Source organism: Vicugna pacos, unplaced genomic scaffold (assembly GCF_048564905.1).
Source record: "Vicugna pacos unplaced genomic scaffold, VicPac4 scaffold_139, whole genome shotgun sequence".
Taxonomy (NCBI): domain Eukaryota; kingdom Metazoa; phylum Chordata; class Mammalia; order Artiodactyla; family Camelidae; genus Vicugna; species Vicugna pacos.
This window is the reverse complement of record NW_027328819.1, coordinates 18,321-36,636: the sequence shown is the minus strand read 5'-3', so window position 1 is coordinate 36,636 and position 18,316 is coordinate 18,321. Positions and strand designations below refer to the sequence as shown.

Here is an 18,316-nt window from a genome sequence, read left to right as displayed (position 1 = left end):
CCATACTTGTTAGAAGCAATTTCAATGAGGAAACTGTTTTGGCATCTAACAAATCAGCATAAATGACTGATGAGGAAGATCAGCTTCCCCATCCCACTCAGTCGTCATGTTGATGTGACACACACATTGGCAAACATTTTCTCCTGTGAGCAACATAAAGTTCAAGACGTTATGAATGGCTTTTTGTTTTTATTTCTTAGTCTTTCCACATTCACTGTGTCTCGTGAGATTATATGAATCCTGCTTATTTTCAGCCCAGCACTAAACTTTTTAAAAGGATCACGTGTTTAAAAGGCTAGTGGACAATTTTTTAGAAGACAGAAATCCTTAGATTTTGGTCCCAGAGTTGAATCTTGGTTAGTAGTGAATGAAAATTCCCGTTAAAATTTTAAATTCAGTGATATAAAGTCTTAAAAATAGTTAAATATTAGTCAATTTCATTAAACACTATAAGAGTTATTTACCTTTAAGCCTGTTTCTGGGGCAATTTTGCAATGATTCCCTCCCTTTATCGATTCCCTCTTTATCAGAATCCTTGAGAGGCCCCTGTCATCATTGTCAGTATCATCATCATCATCATGGAACTGATTCTTCTGGAAGATTCTAGGAAAATAAAGAGATGGACGGGATTATGTGTAGGTCAGTGTGTGCATATAAAATAAGAACAGCTGTCAGACATTAGATGCAAGATACCCATTTCATTTAGGGGAGAATGTGGTCATGAAATCCTGATGTGGTGAATGAAGGAAGCGGTGGGAACAGGATAGTCAATGGAAAGGAGGAGGAAGTGAGTGAATTGGAGAGCATAGATCCTTGGTTAGTTGATCAGCACATTGGTGAGAATGAGGGGAGTGTGATGGCAGAATCATGTCCCTCCCCGGCCACAGGGTAGCCACCTGTGACATGTTACTGTACATGGCAAAAGGGATGACAGATATTTTAGGATTAAAAATCTTAGAGGATTTCTGTCTCCTAAATTGTCTATTAGTTAGCCTTTAAACCCATGATACATTATTATAGATTAGTGCAGGGGCACAAATAAAAAGGATTCATATAATCTCACCAGACAAACTGAATGTAGAAAGGATAAGGAAGAAAAACAAAAAGTCACTTATAAGTGCCTTGAACCATAAATTGCTCATGAGGAAATGTTACACAAGGTGAATGTCACAGCCACATACATACTGCCTGAGTGGGATGGGACAAGGGGATCCTGAGATGAGACAATAGGGTGAGTAGTCTGGATTGTCCAGGTGGGCTGAATGTAATCACAGGGGTCCTTAAAATGGAGGATATTTCCCAGCTGAGTTTAAAATCAGAGGGAGGTGTAGCGATGGAGCAATGTTCAGAAAGGCTGCTGACCATGAAAATGGAGGAAGTTGAGGGGCACAAGCTAAGGAAGGTGGGTGACCTCTGTAAACTGGAAAAAAAAAAGGAAACATTCTCTTCTAGACCCTCTAGGAGGAAGGAACCCTGCTGGTATCTTGAATTTATCCCAATGAGAACTGTGTTGGATCTCTGACATCCACAGCCATAAGCTAATAATTCTGTGCTGGTTTAAGCTATTAAGCTTATGGGAATTTGTTACAGTGGTAATAGGAAAATAACATAGTGAGTGGTAGTGTAAGGGATTAAAGGTCTAGGATGGGGTGTGGAGAGAATTCTGACATTTACACCTAAAAACAACCAGGTGAAGTGGGAAGGTGTTTTAAGGAAGACCTACCTGGCAGGGCTGTCAAGCAGACTGGAGTGAGCGAATCCTTGGAGTTAGAGGAATCAATTAAACCTCACAAGGAAAATAAGAAATAAAATGTAGCAGGGCTTCAGTGTTAGTAGATGTAGGAATGGAAATGGGCAGAGAGATATAAACATTATTTTGAAATTAGCTACAGGTTTGATGACTGCATGTTTGGGAGAGTTAGCCAATGTGTGGACTGAATGCATCCCCTCAAAATCCATATGTCGAAACCTCATCTCCCAGGGTGATGATATAGGGATGCGGGGCCTTTGGGAGGTGATTAGTAGGATAAAATGAGGTCATGAGAGTAGAGCCCTCATGAATGGTATTAGTGTTCTTATACAGGGCCCCAAAGTGCTTGCTTCTCTCTCCTCTCTGGGCCATGAAGATAGTGGGAAGACAGCCATCTTCGAGCTGGCAATCCTCTCCCAGATACATTGACCTTGAAAGCCTCAGCCTCCAAACCATAAGGAATATGCTGGTTGTTTAAGCCACCCGACACACGGTAATTTGTTACAGAATCCCAGACTGACGAAGACAGTGGAGAATGCCACTGTGTTTTGCACTGATTGCCTGGAGAATGCTGAAACCCAGGGAAGTGGGCAGCACAGACGTTTACTCATTTAATCCTGCCAACACTGTAGGGGATAGAGTCTACATTTTCCTCGCTATTTAAAAGGTAAGGAAAAAGAGGCACAAATAATAACAATGACAACGACAACAACAACAACAACAGCAACAATAATTTGTCCAAGATTCACACAGAACTCCCTGGAGGGAAAGTGAGAATTAATACTTATGCAGGCTGGCCCCAGAGCCCCTGCTCATAACTACTAAGTCAGATCACCTTGCTTATTTAATCAGTTTTTTTCAACTGTGATATGAGTGTACTGTGCCCAGTAACTTATAATTTCAAAATACCTCACTGTAAGGGAAACATTAGTCGCAGGCATTACAACCCACAGAAAGCTAGACATACAAAAATAACTTGTTAAGGCAAGATAACCAATAATGTTTTTAAATATTATACCTGCTGACCCTTTGCAATAAAGTGTTTATTTATAATTCTGTCTGGCTACAGAATAACATCATAATCCTGCATGTGGCTGGTGGCTCCCGTGTTGGACAGCACGGGTCTAGAGAATTTAAATGACTTGCCCAGCCTTGCCCAGGAAGCTCGTGGTGGGATCAGAGCTATAGTCTGGGATTGTTCCTTCCTATCCAAGTCCCTCATGGAAGTTTAGAAGCTTCTCCTTTGGTGCCCAGCTGTCTATCCGTACTTATGACATCTTGTCAGGTGCCCCGGCCTGCTCCTGAACATCAGCCAGAACCCACTTCTGCTCTTTTTTGGCCAGGTAATACCTTCTAGCAACTTCCATTGCCTTCTTGGCATCAGTTTTTACATGGAAGGGTAGTGGCTAGAGAAGGAAATGTGTCCACATGACAGGTTTTTCATAAATATAGTAGGAGTGGTCAAGAGAAGAAAACCTCAGGAATACGAGTGGAAGCAGGTCATTTAATATACCAAATGCGTACTTTCAATGTATGTTTGTGTTTCCGAGTCCACGCTTGTTCTACTCGTGCATTATAGGCCAACACATCAGGAGACAAGGATTTGGGGCAAGAAATAGCGGCTTTAATTTGTAAAGCCAGCGGAGAAGATGGTAGACCAATGTCCTGGAGAACCATCATCCCAAGTCAGAATTCAGGCTCTTCTTATATTAAAAAGGGGAAGCGGGAATGCTTGGTTGTTGCAAACTTGGTGTATGAATTCTTTGTTGTTAGAATCCTTTGTTCTTGCAGCTCTTCACCTGGGTCAGATCCGTGTAAACCTCCAACAAGCAAATGTTATTTTCTATTCTGTATCTTGTTATCTTTATACGAATGGAAAAGTGATAATATCCTTCAAAGTCAGAGCCTTGAGAATAGGGTCTCCTGTATATTTCAGGATCTAGGCAACATTGTTTCAAAAAAGGTGCAGAAACAGCAAGACTAAGCCTAGGAAACAGGGCACAGGTTTAAAGTCAAAGGAACAGATCTAATATGGAGTCAGATTTGTTCTTTCCTATTTCAGTAGTGCCATGGAGAAGGCACTGTGGGCAGCTTTCTGTAGGGTCCTGGAGGCTTTCTCTTTCAGCCTCTGTGCGCCTCTATTGAAAACCCGTCATCGCTATCTGGCCTGCTGGAAAACCAGTCCGCCTGTTTTGCCCTGAAGTTGTGTTCTGTTTATAACTCATCTCTACTCCTTGGAAAACAACTCAATAAAAACTCAGTTGGTTTCCCACCAGCCCTGAGCAGGGGTGAGGGATAGCATGTTATTATTTTATAAAAAAAATATATAAAAAAGTTTTAAAACAGCACTGGGCACATAGGAGAGAGACAATCAATGCTTCCTGGCTTAAATCGAAAATGATGACTCAGTGAGTCTATGGCTGCTGTATTTGCTGAACTAGTTACTCCTTTGCTCCATTACACATTTATTTTAACTGAAAAAGAAATATATGCATATGGTTAAAAAAATTCAAACAGAGCAAAAAACACTCAAGTGAAAGAAGTTTTCCCTCATCCTCTGTTCTTACACGCCTCCCTGGAGATGCCAATGTTTACAATCCTTTGTGTGCTTTTCCAGATATGCTATGCAAGTTCCCACCAATGTATGTAAATTCCTTTAAAGTTTTACTTATTTTTAACTTTAAGGGATTTAAATCCTCAAGTGGCTTCTGCCACAGTAATAGAAAAGAAGAAATCTGACTCCATATTAGATCTGTTCCTTTGACTTTAACCCTGTGCTCTGTCTCCTAGGCTTCTTCTTGCTTGTAAAACAATGTTGCCTAGAGCCTAAAATATACAGGAGAACCTATTCTGAAGGCTCTGACCTTTAAGGGTATTTAACACTTTTCCAATCATATAAAGATAACACGTTGCAGAATAGAAAATAACGTTTGTTTTGTTGGAGGTTTACAGGGATCTGACCCAGGGAGATAGCTGCAAGAACAAAGGATTCTAACAAGAAGGAATTCCTACACCAAGAAGTTTGCAAAAACCAAGCACATAGGAAAGCAGCCTGAATTCTGACTTGGGGAGATGGTTTTCCAGGACATTAGTTTGCCATCTAGGTCTACAGAAACTTGCTATTCCATGCCCCAACACTTGGTCTCCCAACTTACTGGCCTGTCCTGCACTGAGGAGAATGAATTTGGACTCAATAACACTTCTACCTACCTAGCAAGTAGGACACTGGGACTGAGGGCAGCTCTCCCACACACAGGGGCCTACGGTGAGCCCTTGATTATTCCCCGAGGTTGGGGTGTGGTTTACCCAGGAGGGATGGGGACTCTACACCAACACTCAGGCAGTCTGCTCCTTCTGGGGCTCTGACATTTTACCTCCCGCTCCCTGCCAGCGCAACATTTGGGACAGTGGAGCTAAGGCAGAGATCGTGCCTGCCTGTTTCCCAGCGTGTAAAAGGGGAATATGTACTCTTCCCAAGGTAGTTCTGAGAAACAACACCTGCGGGTGCTTGGTTCCCTGAGCAACAGTAAACCTAGCTCCTTGTGGGGGCAACGGGTATGATACCCGTAGGGTTTCTGCAGAGACCTTAGCTGGAGGGCTGGGCCAGGGACGTAAAATATGAGCTGTGGGCAATGACGGGTAAGAGAAGGGTGTATAGGCAGGACTGCTGCCTCCTTCGGGGTGCCACAAGAGGTAAAACGCTTTCTCCCCATCTCTGTTACTCCCCTCCCAATTCCAGATAACTGCCTTCCCTCTGCTCCTCCTGTCCATGTGTCTCCCTCCACTTTTCCCCGCCTCCCCTCCTCCTCCCCTATTCTCCCTCCCTCGGTTCCCCTTCTCTCTCAGGACCCAGAGCGGATCGCTGGCCCTCCTGCGCATGCGCAGTTGCTGCCAGCTGGACCGCGGGTTGGAAGCTCCAGCTCCGAGCCGGGGATCGGCCCCAATGGCTTCTCAGCTCTGTCGCCCTGTAGGCCTTTGGCTACTGCCTGGGGCCGGGGCCTCTGGCTGTGGAAGTGCAAGGTGAGGGGATATCGGGAAAGGGGTGAGGCGGCTGCGGGAGGGCGGTCGGCGTGTCACAGCCCCCCAGGGCGCCAGTCAGCGTGTGTTCAGCTGGATTGCTCGGGCCAGACCCCTCTGCCCGCGCCACCTGCCCCGGCGCCCCGGCCACAGCTGCCCAGGGCCAGGTGTGCCCCTGCCGCCTCTTGACCCAGCCGGGCTCCCTTCAGTCCGCGGCTGGCATCCGCTTCCCCTCTCCCGCCCGCGAGTCCTCCCCTCCCGGGCTTCCTCTCCTAGGCCGCCGACCCGTCCCCACCACTGGGCGGGCTGTGTCCCGGGCGGGCGGGGTCTGCACACCCGGACGGGGCGGGCGGCTTGGGCTGGGGCTGGGGCTGGCCTCCGAGCGGGGCTGCAGCCCGCGTCCCCCACCCCGCTCTCCCTGCCCCGCGACCCAGGGGCTGCCTTCCTCTCCCTTTCCCGATCCCTGAGGTCCAGATTAGCGGCGTGGGCGCTGCTCCCCAGGCTGAGAGCCCGCGGCTGTAACTCCCAGCTTCTCCTGGTGGAGTCGGGAAAAGGGAGCGGCAGTGCTGAGGGAGCTTCTGTCTCCTTGATCAGGATTTCTGCCCCAGGTAAGTACCTTGAACACTTTCAGGTGTTATGATGGCGGTGCTTGTTGATGTCACATGTTTTTATACTGAGAGGGATTACAGTGGTGAAAGCAGGGCTTGGTTCAGTTAAAAATGAGCTGAAGGCATGAGGCTGTCTCATCCTCCATCATTCACTCTCCCAGGGTGAAACGTGAGACCGTCGATCTTAAAAAGATACTTATAGTCCCTAACTAGTCCAGCCCAGCTATTGTGTGTTAACAGGAACAGCACAACCCGAGGCGTTGGAGACCCAGGGACATTGCACTCCTAAAGAGCTCCTGGCAAAATCTGGTTTGTTTTGTTTTTTTTTTTTGTTTGTTTTACTTAAATTGTGGGACAGACTAGTAGTATAGAGGGAAAAATAATTGGCAAGAAGGATTTTTTCATATAACAGCTTTATTGTGATATTGTTCACACACCATGAAGTCCACCCACTTGAATGTTACAATTCAGCAGCTTTTAGCATATTCACATTTGTGCAACCATTATTATTCCAGAACGTTTTCATCACATCAGAAAGACCAGTTGAAATGCATGACCTATCCACCCCTTCCCAGTGGTGGTTCTAAAGAAGTTTCTTGGCTGTTCCTGACCATAAATTAACTTGTTACATTCCATGAAATATCTGGGAGGAATTCTAATCAGAATTGCAATGAATCTGTCTATCAAAGCAGGAAGAATTAATGTCTTTATGGCATAAACTTCTTCTACACATGAATATATCTGGGACCCTATCTTTTCATCTGTCCAGAGCCAGGCCTATGGGAAATCCTCATTAATTCTTGGGTTTGTGAATGATGAGATTCAATACATCATTAGATGCAACTGTAGCCTTTCACTGAAGAGAAAAGTAACCTCGTAGAAGCCAAGTGATTCTCTGATGGTTAGAATGAGTGACCGCCAGTGCTGGAGTATTCGAATGGACTTGGTGCATGCAGAGTTCTCCACCACCTACAGCTAAGGGGATTACCGTGTTCTTTTACTTTTTTTTTTTATGGCGTTGCTTTTATTTTTACTTATTATATAAAATTATTTTTTATTGAAGTGTTGTAAATTTACCATGTTAGCTTCAGATGTACAGCAGAGATTCAGTTATAAGCTTATGTATATGTATATAAATGTTTTTCAGATTGTTTTTAGTACAACTCATTACAAGAAATTGAAAATAGTACCCTGTGCTATATAGTAGGTCCTTGTCATTTATTTTATATTTATTAATGTGTATCTGTTAATCCTCCCTTTCCTGCCTGCTAACAACAGTTTGCTTTCTATGTCCATGAGTCTATTTCTAGCAGCACCGTTTTTGCTAGCAATATATGCTGGTTGGCTCTTTTCTGTTTCAGTAGTTCCATCTTATGTGTGGGCGTTTTTCTTCTGGTGGGCCTGTGTGTGGTTTGCACACGTGATAATAGAGATCTGTATTTGGGAGAACTCCAGGCCTCGTGTAGTCCCTCGTATGGAGTGCCCACTGAACTGATGCTTGAACTTGGAAAAAAACAGTAAATGTTGGAATTTCCACTATGGTTGAGACTTCCAGGTTTCTATAACCTCTTTAGCCCACCTAAATTTTGGCTGCACCCAATACTGGATAATTTGGTGGAACTTCATGGTATGGTGGTGTAGAGACAGGGCCTTGTATGCTTCTTCTCTTTCCTTTTTCTAACAATCATTTTCCTGGGCCTTCCAGGTACTCCCCCAGAAGGGCCCAGGGCTGGCTTGGTGCTGCACTGAGGCAATATTTGTTAATAAGTCCCTTTCCTCATCTCTTCTGAGCCTCCATTTCCTTCTCTGCACAATGAAGGCTTAGACTAGATAAGTGCTTTTCAGTTTCTTTTAAAGCCATGTTTCCTTTGAGAAACAGAAAATTCAAATCTCTCCTCCCATCACAACCCTTTAGATTTTGACACGTCCTCCAAGGAGTCACATAGCTCTTTGTGGTAAATTGACGTGATTGTGATTCCACGTGGCACAGAAAAGACTCTTCAGAGATTTATTGCAGGGAGAGGGCAGGAAAGGGGCAGTATGTCACACTTTCTTGTGTGAGCACTGGAGCAAAGGCTTGGGTTTAAATACAGTGTCTGATGTGGCATCCCTCTAAACTTGCACAATGTGATAAACCTCTATCCCTAGTTTCTTAATGTGTCAAGTTGGGGTGGTAATGTTTTAAGGCTTTTGTGAAACATTATACACATAAGCCATTTGTGTCTCGGTAGATACAAGACCTGCTAGAGAGTCGGAATTTCTTTAAAAATACATATATATTGTCCACATCACTCTGTCTGTGTGTATTTTGAAGTTCCTGGAGGGTGAGGGTTGAGTGTAATGTCCATCGTGGGACAGGTGGCCCATGGGTCTGTGTGCCTCAGATTGCCCCCTCCTCCCCAGTCCTCTTCCTCTCAGTCCAGGATGAAGTTCCCTAGTAGATTTACACACAGGTCTTGTGGAAATGGCTTTTCATTTTATTGTTTCACCAAGGAGGGTTGCCATCATGATCTCTGTGGTCAGGTTTTGGTGACCTGAAGGCTATGCAATTGGGGATTTCTATTTTATAAAAAGAAAGAAAATTACAAATACAAAATTAGACCTAGGTTGGTGGCAGGGGCTTTTGAAAGTGGGGACCATTAGCTTTTTTAGCTTCAGGTGCAGTGGCCTCTGGCCACGAGGACACATCCTCATGCTCTGAATTTGGAGGGACCAGTGGGTTCAGTGGGAATATTTACTGAGTGCATCTCATGGGCTGCGCATTCTCTTATTTGTACTGTGTGTTCCTTATTTGAGACGGTGAGCTGATTTAAACTCAATAGCCTCTTTAAAATAATAGACTTTTTATTTTTAGATGTAATGTAGATTCCCATGTAGTTGTAAGAGATAATATGGAGAGGGCCTATGGACTCTTTGCCCAATTTTCTTTAATAGTTCCATCTTGCAAAGTTGGGGTACTATTCATTCGTGACTCACTAACCCTTTTAGGTTTGTGTTATTGCCCTCATTTCTATTTATGAATAAACTGGTGTTGAGAGAAGCACACAGGTCTGCCCAGGTCACCCACGTGGTTAGTGAAGATTTGGGTGGAACGTGGGCTTGGCATTTCCAAGCAGTACCATTATGATGGTCTGTGGCAGGGAGCAGCATTCACTTTGCTTGTTTATTCATTCATTCAACAAACATTTATTGAATAAACTCTGTGGGTCAGATGCTTTCATAGGGTTATCTGATTCTTCAGCAGTATGGAGAATCAGGTAATGTTTTCTTTTTCTTTTTTTTTTTAATATGAGAAAAATATCTCTGAGAGGTTATAATCTCCCCAAAGGAAAAATAGCTCATAAATGAGGGATAGTACATTTGTACAGTTCCTTCTTCTTATGCAGGTGGTACCCTAGGCATTTTACATTTGCAAACTTCCATAATCCAGATATATTCTTGTAAGGCAAGAAGTTTTTTTTTAATTGAAGTATAGTCAAGTTTACAATGTTGTGTCAATTGCAAGGTGGTTTTTTTTGAATTTTGAATGGAGAAAATATTTTTTGAGGGGGTTAATTAAGTTTATTTATTTGTTTCATTTTTCTAAAATGAGGTACTGAGGATTGAGCCTAGGTCCTTGAACATGCTAAGCACGTGCTCTACCACTGAACTGTACCCTCCTCCCCAAAGCAAGTTTTCTTACCCATTATTCTGCACCTTAGGAGTTCAAATAAATTGGCGTTGAAATCCAGATATTTTGATCCTACTATGGTTCTTTGCATTATATCCTGCTGAGGGGTGGGGAAGCAGTTCCTTTATTCATTCATTTATTCAGCAGTTTTGAGCACCGACTTTGCATCAGGGCCTGCCTAGGTGCTTGGAAACAGAAAACAAGAAATGATCCTTTTCTGCAGGGGATGGAAGCCTAGACCAAAAGCTGGGTAATGTGATCTGAGCTTCAGTAGCCATGTGCAGATGCTGAGGACAAAATTATCCCCGATTTGCTTGGACTTCCCTTGCCTTCTGGCTGGTGCACACCAGGTCGCCGCATCCCAGTGAGGCCCGCAGCCCACAGCACAGTATGTACATCGATTTACCCTCCCTTCTCGGCAGGGCCTGCAACATGAACGCCCCTGACTACGTGCAGTGCGCTGAGGACCACCAGACTCTCCCGATTGTGGTCCAACCCGTGGGGATCATCTTAGAGAATTTCTTTTGCATCTATAATGGAATCTCCTTGGTGAGCCAGATCAGACCGTGCGGCTCCCAGTGGGCACTCTGTATCTACTATAGGTATCTCTATGTGCCCGAGAATGGATGGAGTGACTTCCAGACCCACCGCAATGTCATGGGCCTTGTCACCATTACTGACTGCCTCTTGGCCAAGACCTTCTAGAAGCTCCACGCACAGAGGAGCTGTATGGCACCACGCTCTACGACTCTCAGCTCTATGTCTTTGTGCTGTATGGGGAGGTGGCCGAGCAGCCGCACACCGACGTGGCCTTCAATCTACGAGGACTGCAGGGTGGTGGAGAAGAGGATCGACGACTTCACTGAGTCACTCTTCATCTTGCCCAAGTCCAAGTGGCTGGATGGGGACCCCGAAAATTCTGGGGAGAAGACCCCCCTCCTCTACATCCTATTTGAGAAGGAGGACTTCGTGGGACTGGACACAGACAGCAGGCAAGTCAACCTGAAGGCCGGGCCACCCTGGCTGTGTGACAGATTGCTTCCCTACATCCAGAATGGGATCATCAAGGAGGAGGGCTTTCTTGTAGCCAAGGCGGGAAGGAGGTGTAGCCCGCCGGTTTTCAGACGTTTAAAACTAAATCCGCCTTTGTTTCAGAGAGATCCTTTTAGGGTTAGTGTGGACACTTACTCCCCCTTTTCAGCCAGGACACTTGGGGGGACCCCTGGAGTTGCTGTCCAATAGAGTAGCCACAGCTACTGATTTTAGTAGTGCTGGGGAGGAGGCCGGTCTGAGCTGAGATGTGCTGTAAGTCAAATGCACATCAGACGCTGAAACTTGTCTAGTAAAAAGAATATAAACTATCTTGTTACTTTCTATATTGATTACACGTCAAAATGATAGTATTTTACATACAGTAGAATAAGTAAGGTCTGTTCTTAAAATCAGTTACTTGGTTTTTTTTTGTTACATTTTAAACGTGGCAACTGGGAAACGTTATTTACATGACTCTCATTTCATTCCTGTTGGACAGCCTGTCCTGGGACAGTTTCATCCCTTTGCTTATAAATGAGACTCTGAATCCCGAGACGCAGAACGAGGTGCTGGTTGAGCTCAGGGTGGAGCCGATGTCTCCTGCCTCCCAGGCCCAGCACCAGCACGGCTCAGGCCCTCTCCCCTGCCTGACAGCCACCATGCCAAGTTAGGACATCAGAAACACTGCCAGGGGCTTCCGAATTAGCTCCTTACGCAGGGAAAGGCGTGTCACGGTGTATGGGACACAGCAGGGAAAAATTCGTCCTCACTTTGTCCCTGTGATTAGGTCAAAGGCCCCACTCTGCCTTGGAAGTGCAGACGATCACTTCTGGGCTGCCTAACCCCTCACCCTCTACTATGTTTCCCTGTGTATCTTTCAAGCTGTCCCTCGGGCAGAAGAGGGTGAGACGTCTTTGCCGAGAGGTGGTCCCCCTTTACTGGGGAGAGTGAGGTGAGCTGTGTCCCCCCGGCCTACGGCCTCGGGCCTTGAGTCTGGAGAGCGCTCATGGCGGTCCCACAGGTGACGGTCGGAGGACATGGTACGTGCTGCCGGGCCCGCTCTGCAGGAGGGGCTCTGTGATTCTCTGTGATTCTAAGGTCAGATTCTACTTTCCTGTTGTTGGTAAGATGGAGGAGAAGATGCCAGAGAATTGATAAAAAGAAAATCCACACCAGTCCTGTGAATGACAGACACAGGGGATCCGTGTCCCACCTGCGTGTGGTGCCTGGCAGGCTCTGGAATAATTTTCACTTCCTCCCCGGACATTCCTCTATGGCTTAAGGAAGGGGAGAGGCATGTCGTGGCCATGATCTGTACTTGTCCTCACAGGGCCCTGTGATCTACATGCCCACACTACACTTCTGCTCCTTGGAGATGAGGTGTCAGGTTTAGGAAACTGGGCACTGCTGAGGGCATAGCTGCCAGAACCGTGCTACACCAAGGCTGGCTCCGTTCACCTCACCTGTCACCTCCTGTTGAGTCCTAAGGCGTCATTCAAGGTAGGTGCATCGGTGCAATGAAAGCAGGGACCTCCTTCACCCCCTGGACAGACTGGTGGGTGATCAGTGGAAGCCTGGAGCCCTGCCCCAGCCCCACGCCAGTGCCTCCTATTTTGTCATAGGAGGCACTGGTGACATTTTTGCTCAGCAACTGCTTGGCTCTGATTCTGCAGAGCCAACAGAGAATGCCAGCTTGTTTTTGCCTTTTGAAGTCTGCCCTTGGGATTTGGCGGAGTAGCTGGATGTGTGCTTAGCCCATAGTGGTTGACACTGTCACCATTGTTTACCCAGAACCTCGTGTACCAGGCATGGCTGCCGGCATCAAAATACAGCAGCGCATTAAACCTCCCTCCTGGTGGGTCTGTCTGTTCTGGTACCATAAGGGCTCAGCCAGCATCTGAACGTCAGTGAGATAACGTGGCCAATGAGCTCGGGTCAAGCACGTTCTCCGCCAGTGACTTTTACTCCATTGTTGCTTTTACTATTACACAGTCATTAATTTTTTAAACAATGCTTTGGTTCAGGAGCAGAACCTAATTCTCCCCTGTTCCTCTTGGTGGGAGTGAGTAAAGTTGTCCAGCTTGAAATGCGACCACATTTTGTAGCTCAAAAGCTGTCTACACGCATCTAGGTGAAGTTTTGGTTTGGGGCGCTGACCACGTTGGGGTCCCCCGGCAGCATCGCTCCCCTCAGGCCCCTGCCTTCCCTGGATCAGGAGGTGAGGGTGGGTCTCACCGTCCCCGCGTCCCTGTCCTCATCACACTCACGTAATTTCTTGTAAATGCTGTCAAAGTCATTTTTGTTCTCGTGTGTTTCTAATTTTGGCTGTTCCTCTATTCCTTTTTCTATTTTCCTTTATCCCTTATACCACCCCGTGAGCATGTTGTTCGGTCTGAAAATGTGGGCTGTGCACACCCTGCATTGGAATAGCCAGATCGCCCTCTGTGCCGTCTCCATCGCTATAAAAAGCAAAAACTTAACAGTTGCCATGATTCGTATATTATCCTAGTCATCTTATTTTCTACTTTTTTGGAATTTTTGCTATGTTAGCACATCACCCACTGGAGTTTGATATCTGTTAAAGTCCTTGCTTTGAGGAACCTGTTAGTTCGTCCTTATATTTGGTAACAAATGCTCTCTTACTAATTTTGTTTATTTGTTTTGAAGAAGTGAGATGCGAATTGATTTAGGCGGCTGCTGAGGGATTTTTTTCATGGAGTATTTAAACTTGGAAAGTCAAAATCTGCAGCACCTTGCTTGATTCTGGCTTTTACACAAACGTGCTCGGCACACGGTTCCTGGCTGTCGCTGTGTGACGTGCGTGACGGCGCTTCCTGGCCGGCGGTCACTGGTGAGGAAGTGGCCGGCTCGGGGGTGAGCAGCTGCAGGGGACGCTGTTGGAGGAAGCAGTCACCGGTTTTTTGTTTTTTGGTTTTTTTTTTTGCATTCACCTTCCCAGTGCCATTTACTTTACTTTGCATTCATAGAGGGGCAGGAGCGGGCCTAAAACCATGCCACTCTTTTGTTCCCTTTATGAGGCTGGTTTTTCTAAGTATCAGGAAAACATTGCCTTTTCCTAAGTAACTGGTTCACTTGGATGTGGTGGACACAGGGACCGCTAAAGGGGACCGTAGCTTCCTCTCTGCTTCAGCCAGTGGGCATTCAGAGCCAGGTCTGTGGTTTGCCTCAGCAGCCGTGCAGGCCTCCCTGCACCGGCCTTTACTTTTACCCCTTTTTGGCAGTAAATAGCTGACTCTGTGTCTGTTGCAGCTGATGTCCACCACTGACGGCCGTGTGGTTATTTTGCGGTAGTGAGTCTCCAACACCCCTGTCAGCCGTGAAGGGACCTTGCATTCTCACCCCGACCCTGGTTCATCTCACCCAGGGAAAGGGCTTGGCCACCACCGTCATGCTGGACATGAGGCCTTGTTTCTCCTTTCATGCTCTGGTCCAAATGTGGACACTTCATCCTTCACTGACTTGGTCTCGCTTGAGACAGTCCAGACTTTCTGAAAGAGTCCATCACATTCTGGGGGGGAACAGAACAGAAGTAAGAGTCGCAAGTAGGAGTCTAGGCTGTCTGGGTTGGCAAATGCAGGCTGGGATCTGTGATGGCCGGTCTGTGCCCTGGAAACTGGCCTTTCCCGTGGCTCCCGAGAGAAAAGGGGTCGGAGCGAGAACAGACTTGCCTGGGTTCCTACCATCCTCATCTGCTCACTGACAGGAGTGTCAGCTAACTAGGAGCTCCCCCAGACCTCGGGCCCTTCAAACCTCAGATCACGGGAGATCCTTGAGTCCCTTCTTCTGGTCCTTCTTTGTGAGAATCCAGTGCCTTCTGAGGTGGCTGGCAGCAGGAGATGCCTCCCCCTCCAGGGAACACCCTTCGGAGGACTGTGACACAGTGCACCTTGCTGTGAGCTTGTGGGTTTCCATCGTGCTCCCTGCAGAACCAGACTTGAGACTGGCTTAGCGACAGAAATAACAAGACTGATTCCAGGGCAGGGCCAGGTGGAGGGAACAGTGGAAATTGAATGTGACCTCAAACACCTAGGTGGGTGCTGGGGCTGTTACTAAAATGGGGAGCCTGGGAGGTACCTGCCAGGAATCGAAGTCTAGAGTAAATGGTGGACATAAGGCCTTTTTTTTTGACATATGGCATTTTTAAGATGCCATTTGTCATCCAAGTTAGGACTTCCAAGAGGCACTCGTGTCTATGAGCCTGGGGCTCAGGTGAAGGAGCCGGACTAGAGATACACATTGGGATTCGTCATTCTTAGCTGGTGTTCACAGCCGTGCAAGTGGATCAGCTCATCTCAAGAGGTGCAGACTGTGTCTGAGGGGGGGCAGGGCTGTGCCTGGTTTGGAGGAAAGCCCGGACCATGCAGCTTTGGTGTGTCAGTCAGCGGCGTTTGTGATTTTCAGAGCAATGGCATTTATCCTTAAGGTTCTGGGGGGTGGGCAGGGCCACACAGGAAGAAATCTGAAGAGAGGGTTTTGGCCACGTGTGCGCGTCTTGGGACGATCCAGAGGCTGCAGGGTCCAGAAGGGGAAACTCCTCAGAAGCTGGAGTCGGAGTGGGGAGTTGGGAGAATGTAGTCACACTCTCCTGTGATGAAGGGAGGGAGGCCTAGGGAGTCCGCACCCTAGCGGACTCTCTTTCCCACGAACAAAAGGCAATCAGACAGAAGATTTGAGGTAAGAAGGGATGGGCGTTGGGAGAGGAGCCAACCTGGAGAACGGTGGTTGAACAATTCTTGAATAGTCTCCCTGAAACATAGAGTTAAAAAAACCCAGACTCTTAAGAATATTGATAGTGACTGGGGAGGAGGCAGTTGTTTTTCTGACCTCCTAAGGGTAAGGTATGTATCCGGGGATATACAGAAGAATCGGGCAGTCTGTTCCTGGGGCTTCACCCTTACCAGGGGGAACAGTGCAAGTTTAAAGGGGGAGAAGGGCAGCGGAGGGAAACTAGCCAGGTCCCGTGTCACGTACCAGTCGGCCGCCCTACTTGCGTGTTGCATTCACATCCATGCCTCCCAAGTGGGCGGTGGCAGCCCCGTTTTGAAGATTGGGAAGCCTCCTCAGAGGTTTAAGGAATTGGTTCATTTAGCAGCTAGTAAATGCTGTAGCAGGATTCCAGCAGGGCCTTGTCAGACTTCAAGGGCATGTTCTCTCTACTAATTCCGGTTGTACCTGAAATGGTGAAGTGAGTCAGTTTCGGAGCCTTTCAGAGAAAGTACGCTTTAAGTGCCTCAGGACTGTTGCACAAAGCTCAGTGTTCTTTCATGGTTCGGAACCACCGCAGTGCTTTTTGCCCCACAGATGTAAGGTCTTACTCCTTTGACGATGGCGTGGTTGTAAATGACATACAGGTGCAAAACCACACTTAGCAGCTTCTGAAGGGAAACTCTCCTGTTCTCCCTTGATCGGCTTTCTTCCACGGGATGTAACTGTGCTGCAGCTAAGGCCTGAGCTTTCCGTATGGAGTGAGGGTTTGATATCCAAATTTAGCATAAAACAGTCAGATGGAGAAAATCGAAGATGACAATATAATTTGGGGTTTCATTAGACAAGACATACTATCTGTTAATGGCTCATAAAGCTAATGAAATTGAGTACAGAACATTGCATTTCTTACTTTCTACTGAGAGCTGTCTTCCAACATAAGGTTCTCTGCTTTGGAACTTCAGCTCAGCCACTAGGGCGCCTGTCATTGTGTTGGTGTGATTGCATTTACACAGTGCATGTAATCTGGGCTTCCTTAGCCCCAAACACTCCAGTGCAGAATCATAGGCTGTAGCCATCACTTAGTTATACAAATACTTCTAAAACTATATGATACCAAAAAAAATAAATAAATAAAAATAAAGAGAGAGAGGGAGATTGCCTTTATCAAAGTTCCTTTGGATTTTAACTGCAAAGTGTTGTTGAGCAGCTCTGGTTTCCTTTGGATATGAATATATACATTTCTTTGCATGTAACTTGGATTTCAGGCTTGAACACCAAGCTCTTGTTTTCCATGAGCCACAAAAATCATAGCCAAATGACACACGTATGAAACAGTTTATTCTTTTTATCTGAGACAGAATCCTTGAATTTGGGACTTGAGCTGCGACTTTCCTGTTTGCTCTTCCCACCCCTCTTGTCACCTCACTCCTTTTTCCCACGTGGCCTCCAAGAGGTCATGGTCTCATAGGAGCAGGTGGACAAATACCAGTTGGTCGCCAAGCAGTGCTGCTGTAGATGGAGCCCAGCCAAGAGCTAAAGGACATCATCAGGGAGGACTTCCTGGAAGAAATTGGCTCTACATTCAGTTCTGGGGACAGAGTAAGAGTCAGCCAGGGGAAGGAATCAAGAGGGTGACTCAGGTGGCAGGAGCAGCCCGGGTAGAGGCCTGGAGGCTTGTGGGGTGGGGACTCAGGGAGACTGCCCTGTGTGGTCCAGGGTGGTGGGTGATCCTGCTTTGAAGGACACTGGAGAGGGCCTAGGGGTGGAGGGCTTTGGAGGAGCTTGGTTTTTACTAGAACTGACACAGAAGAGGCAGTGAAGGGTGTCAGCAGGAAGTGACCCTTAGGAGAGCAGCTCTGCCTGTCCTTTTGAGTCCCACCCCTTCATTCTTTTATTCACAACACACGCAATTCTGAGTGTCTAGGGGAGAGGGGGTGGACCCACAGTAGTAAGCAAAATGTACTTGCTTCTTGAGAGCTTAGCAGTGTCAGAAGTTGACTTAGATTAAAATGTTTTATTAACACAGCAGGGCACCTAATCCAAAGTGCGGAGGTTGGAGGGAAGGAAGACTTCCTTGACAAACAGTTAAAATGAGCCTGGAGGCTAGTGGGAAGTAGCAGCAGGTCACGGGGCCCCTGAGGTCACTGGGGACCTGGTACTGAGGTGAGGATGGACAAGCAGGTTCGGGGGTGGGGCTAGAACTCTACCAGGGAGACTTTGATGGGTTTGAAGTGGGGGAGATGTAATCAAATTTGTGCTTTGGGAAGGCTGCCTTAGCTGTGTGTGTGTGTGTGTGTGTGTGTGTGTGTGTGTAGCGGGGAAGAGGGGGAGGGTGTCACCAACTGGGAGGGTCATTAGAAGACCATTCACAGGCTCGGAGGCCACCAGTGGGAGAGGGGCGTCGGGACTGCTTGGGGACCGCAGGGGCAGAGTGGATGCCGGGTTTCCTTGTGTGGAGGGCTTGTTAGCGGGGTCGCTCTAGCGACACCTTGTGGCTGGAAGTAAACAGAT

General features: G+C 46.9%; 1 protein-coding gene across 1 annotated transcript in view; it reads left to right on the top strand.

The window, feature by feature from the left end:
* The first annotated feature begins 2,955 nt into the window (after positions 1-2,955).
* LOC140695102 (uncharacterized) overlaps positions 2,956-18,316 on the top strand; it is a 33,546-nt gene continuing 18,185 nt past the window's right edge. Inside the window, exons 1-3 of the mRNA XM_072958014.1 lie at positions 2,956-3,093; positions 5,490-5,770; positions 6,297-6,375. Coding sequence (XP_072814115.1) covers positions 3,021-3,093; positions 5,490-5,770; positions 6,297-6,375 — 433 coding nt within the window. The 5' untranslated portion in view covers positions 2,956-3,020. The remainder of the gene's footprint in view (positions 3,094-5,489; positions 5,771-6,296; positions 6,376-18,316) is intronic.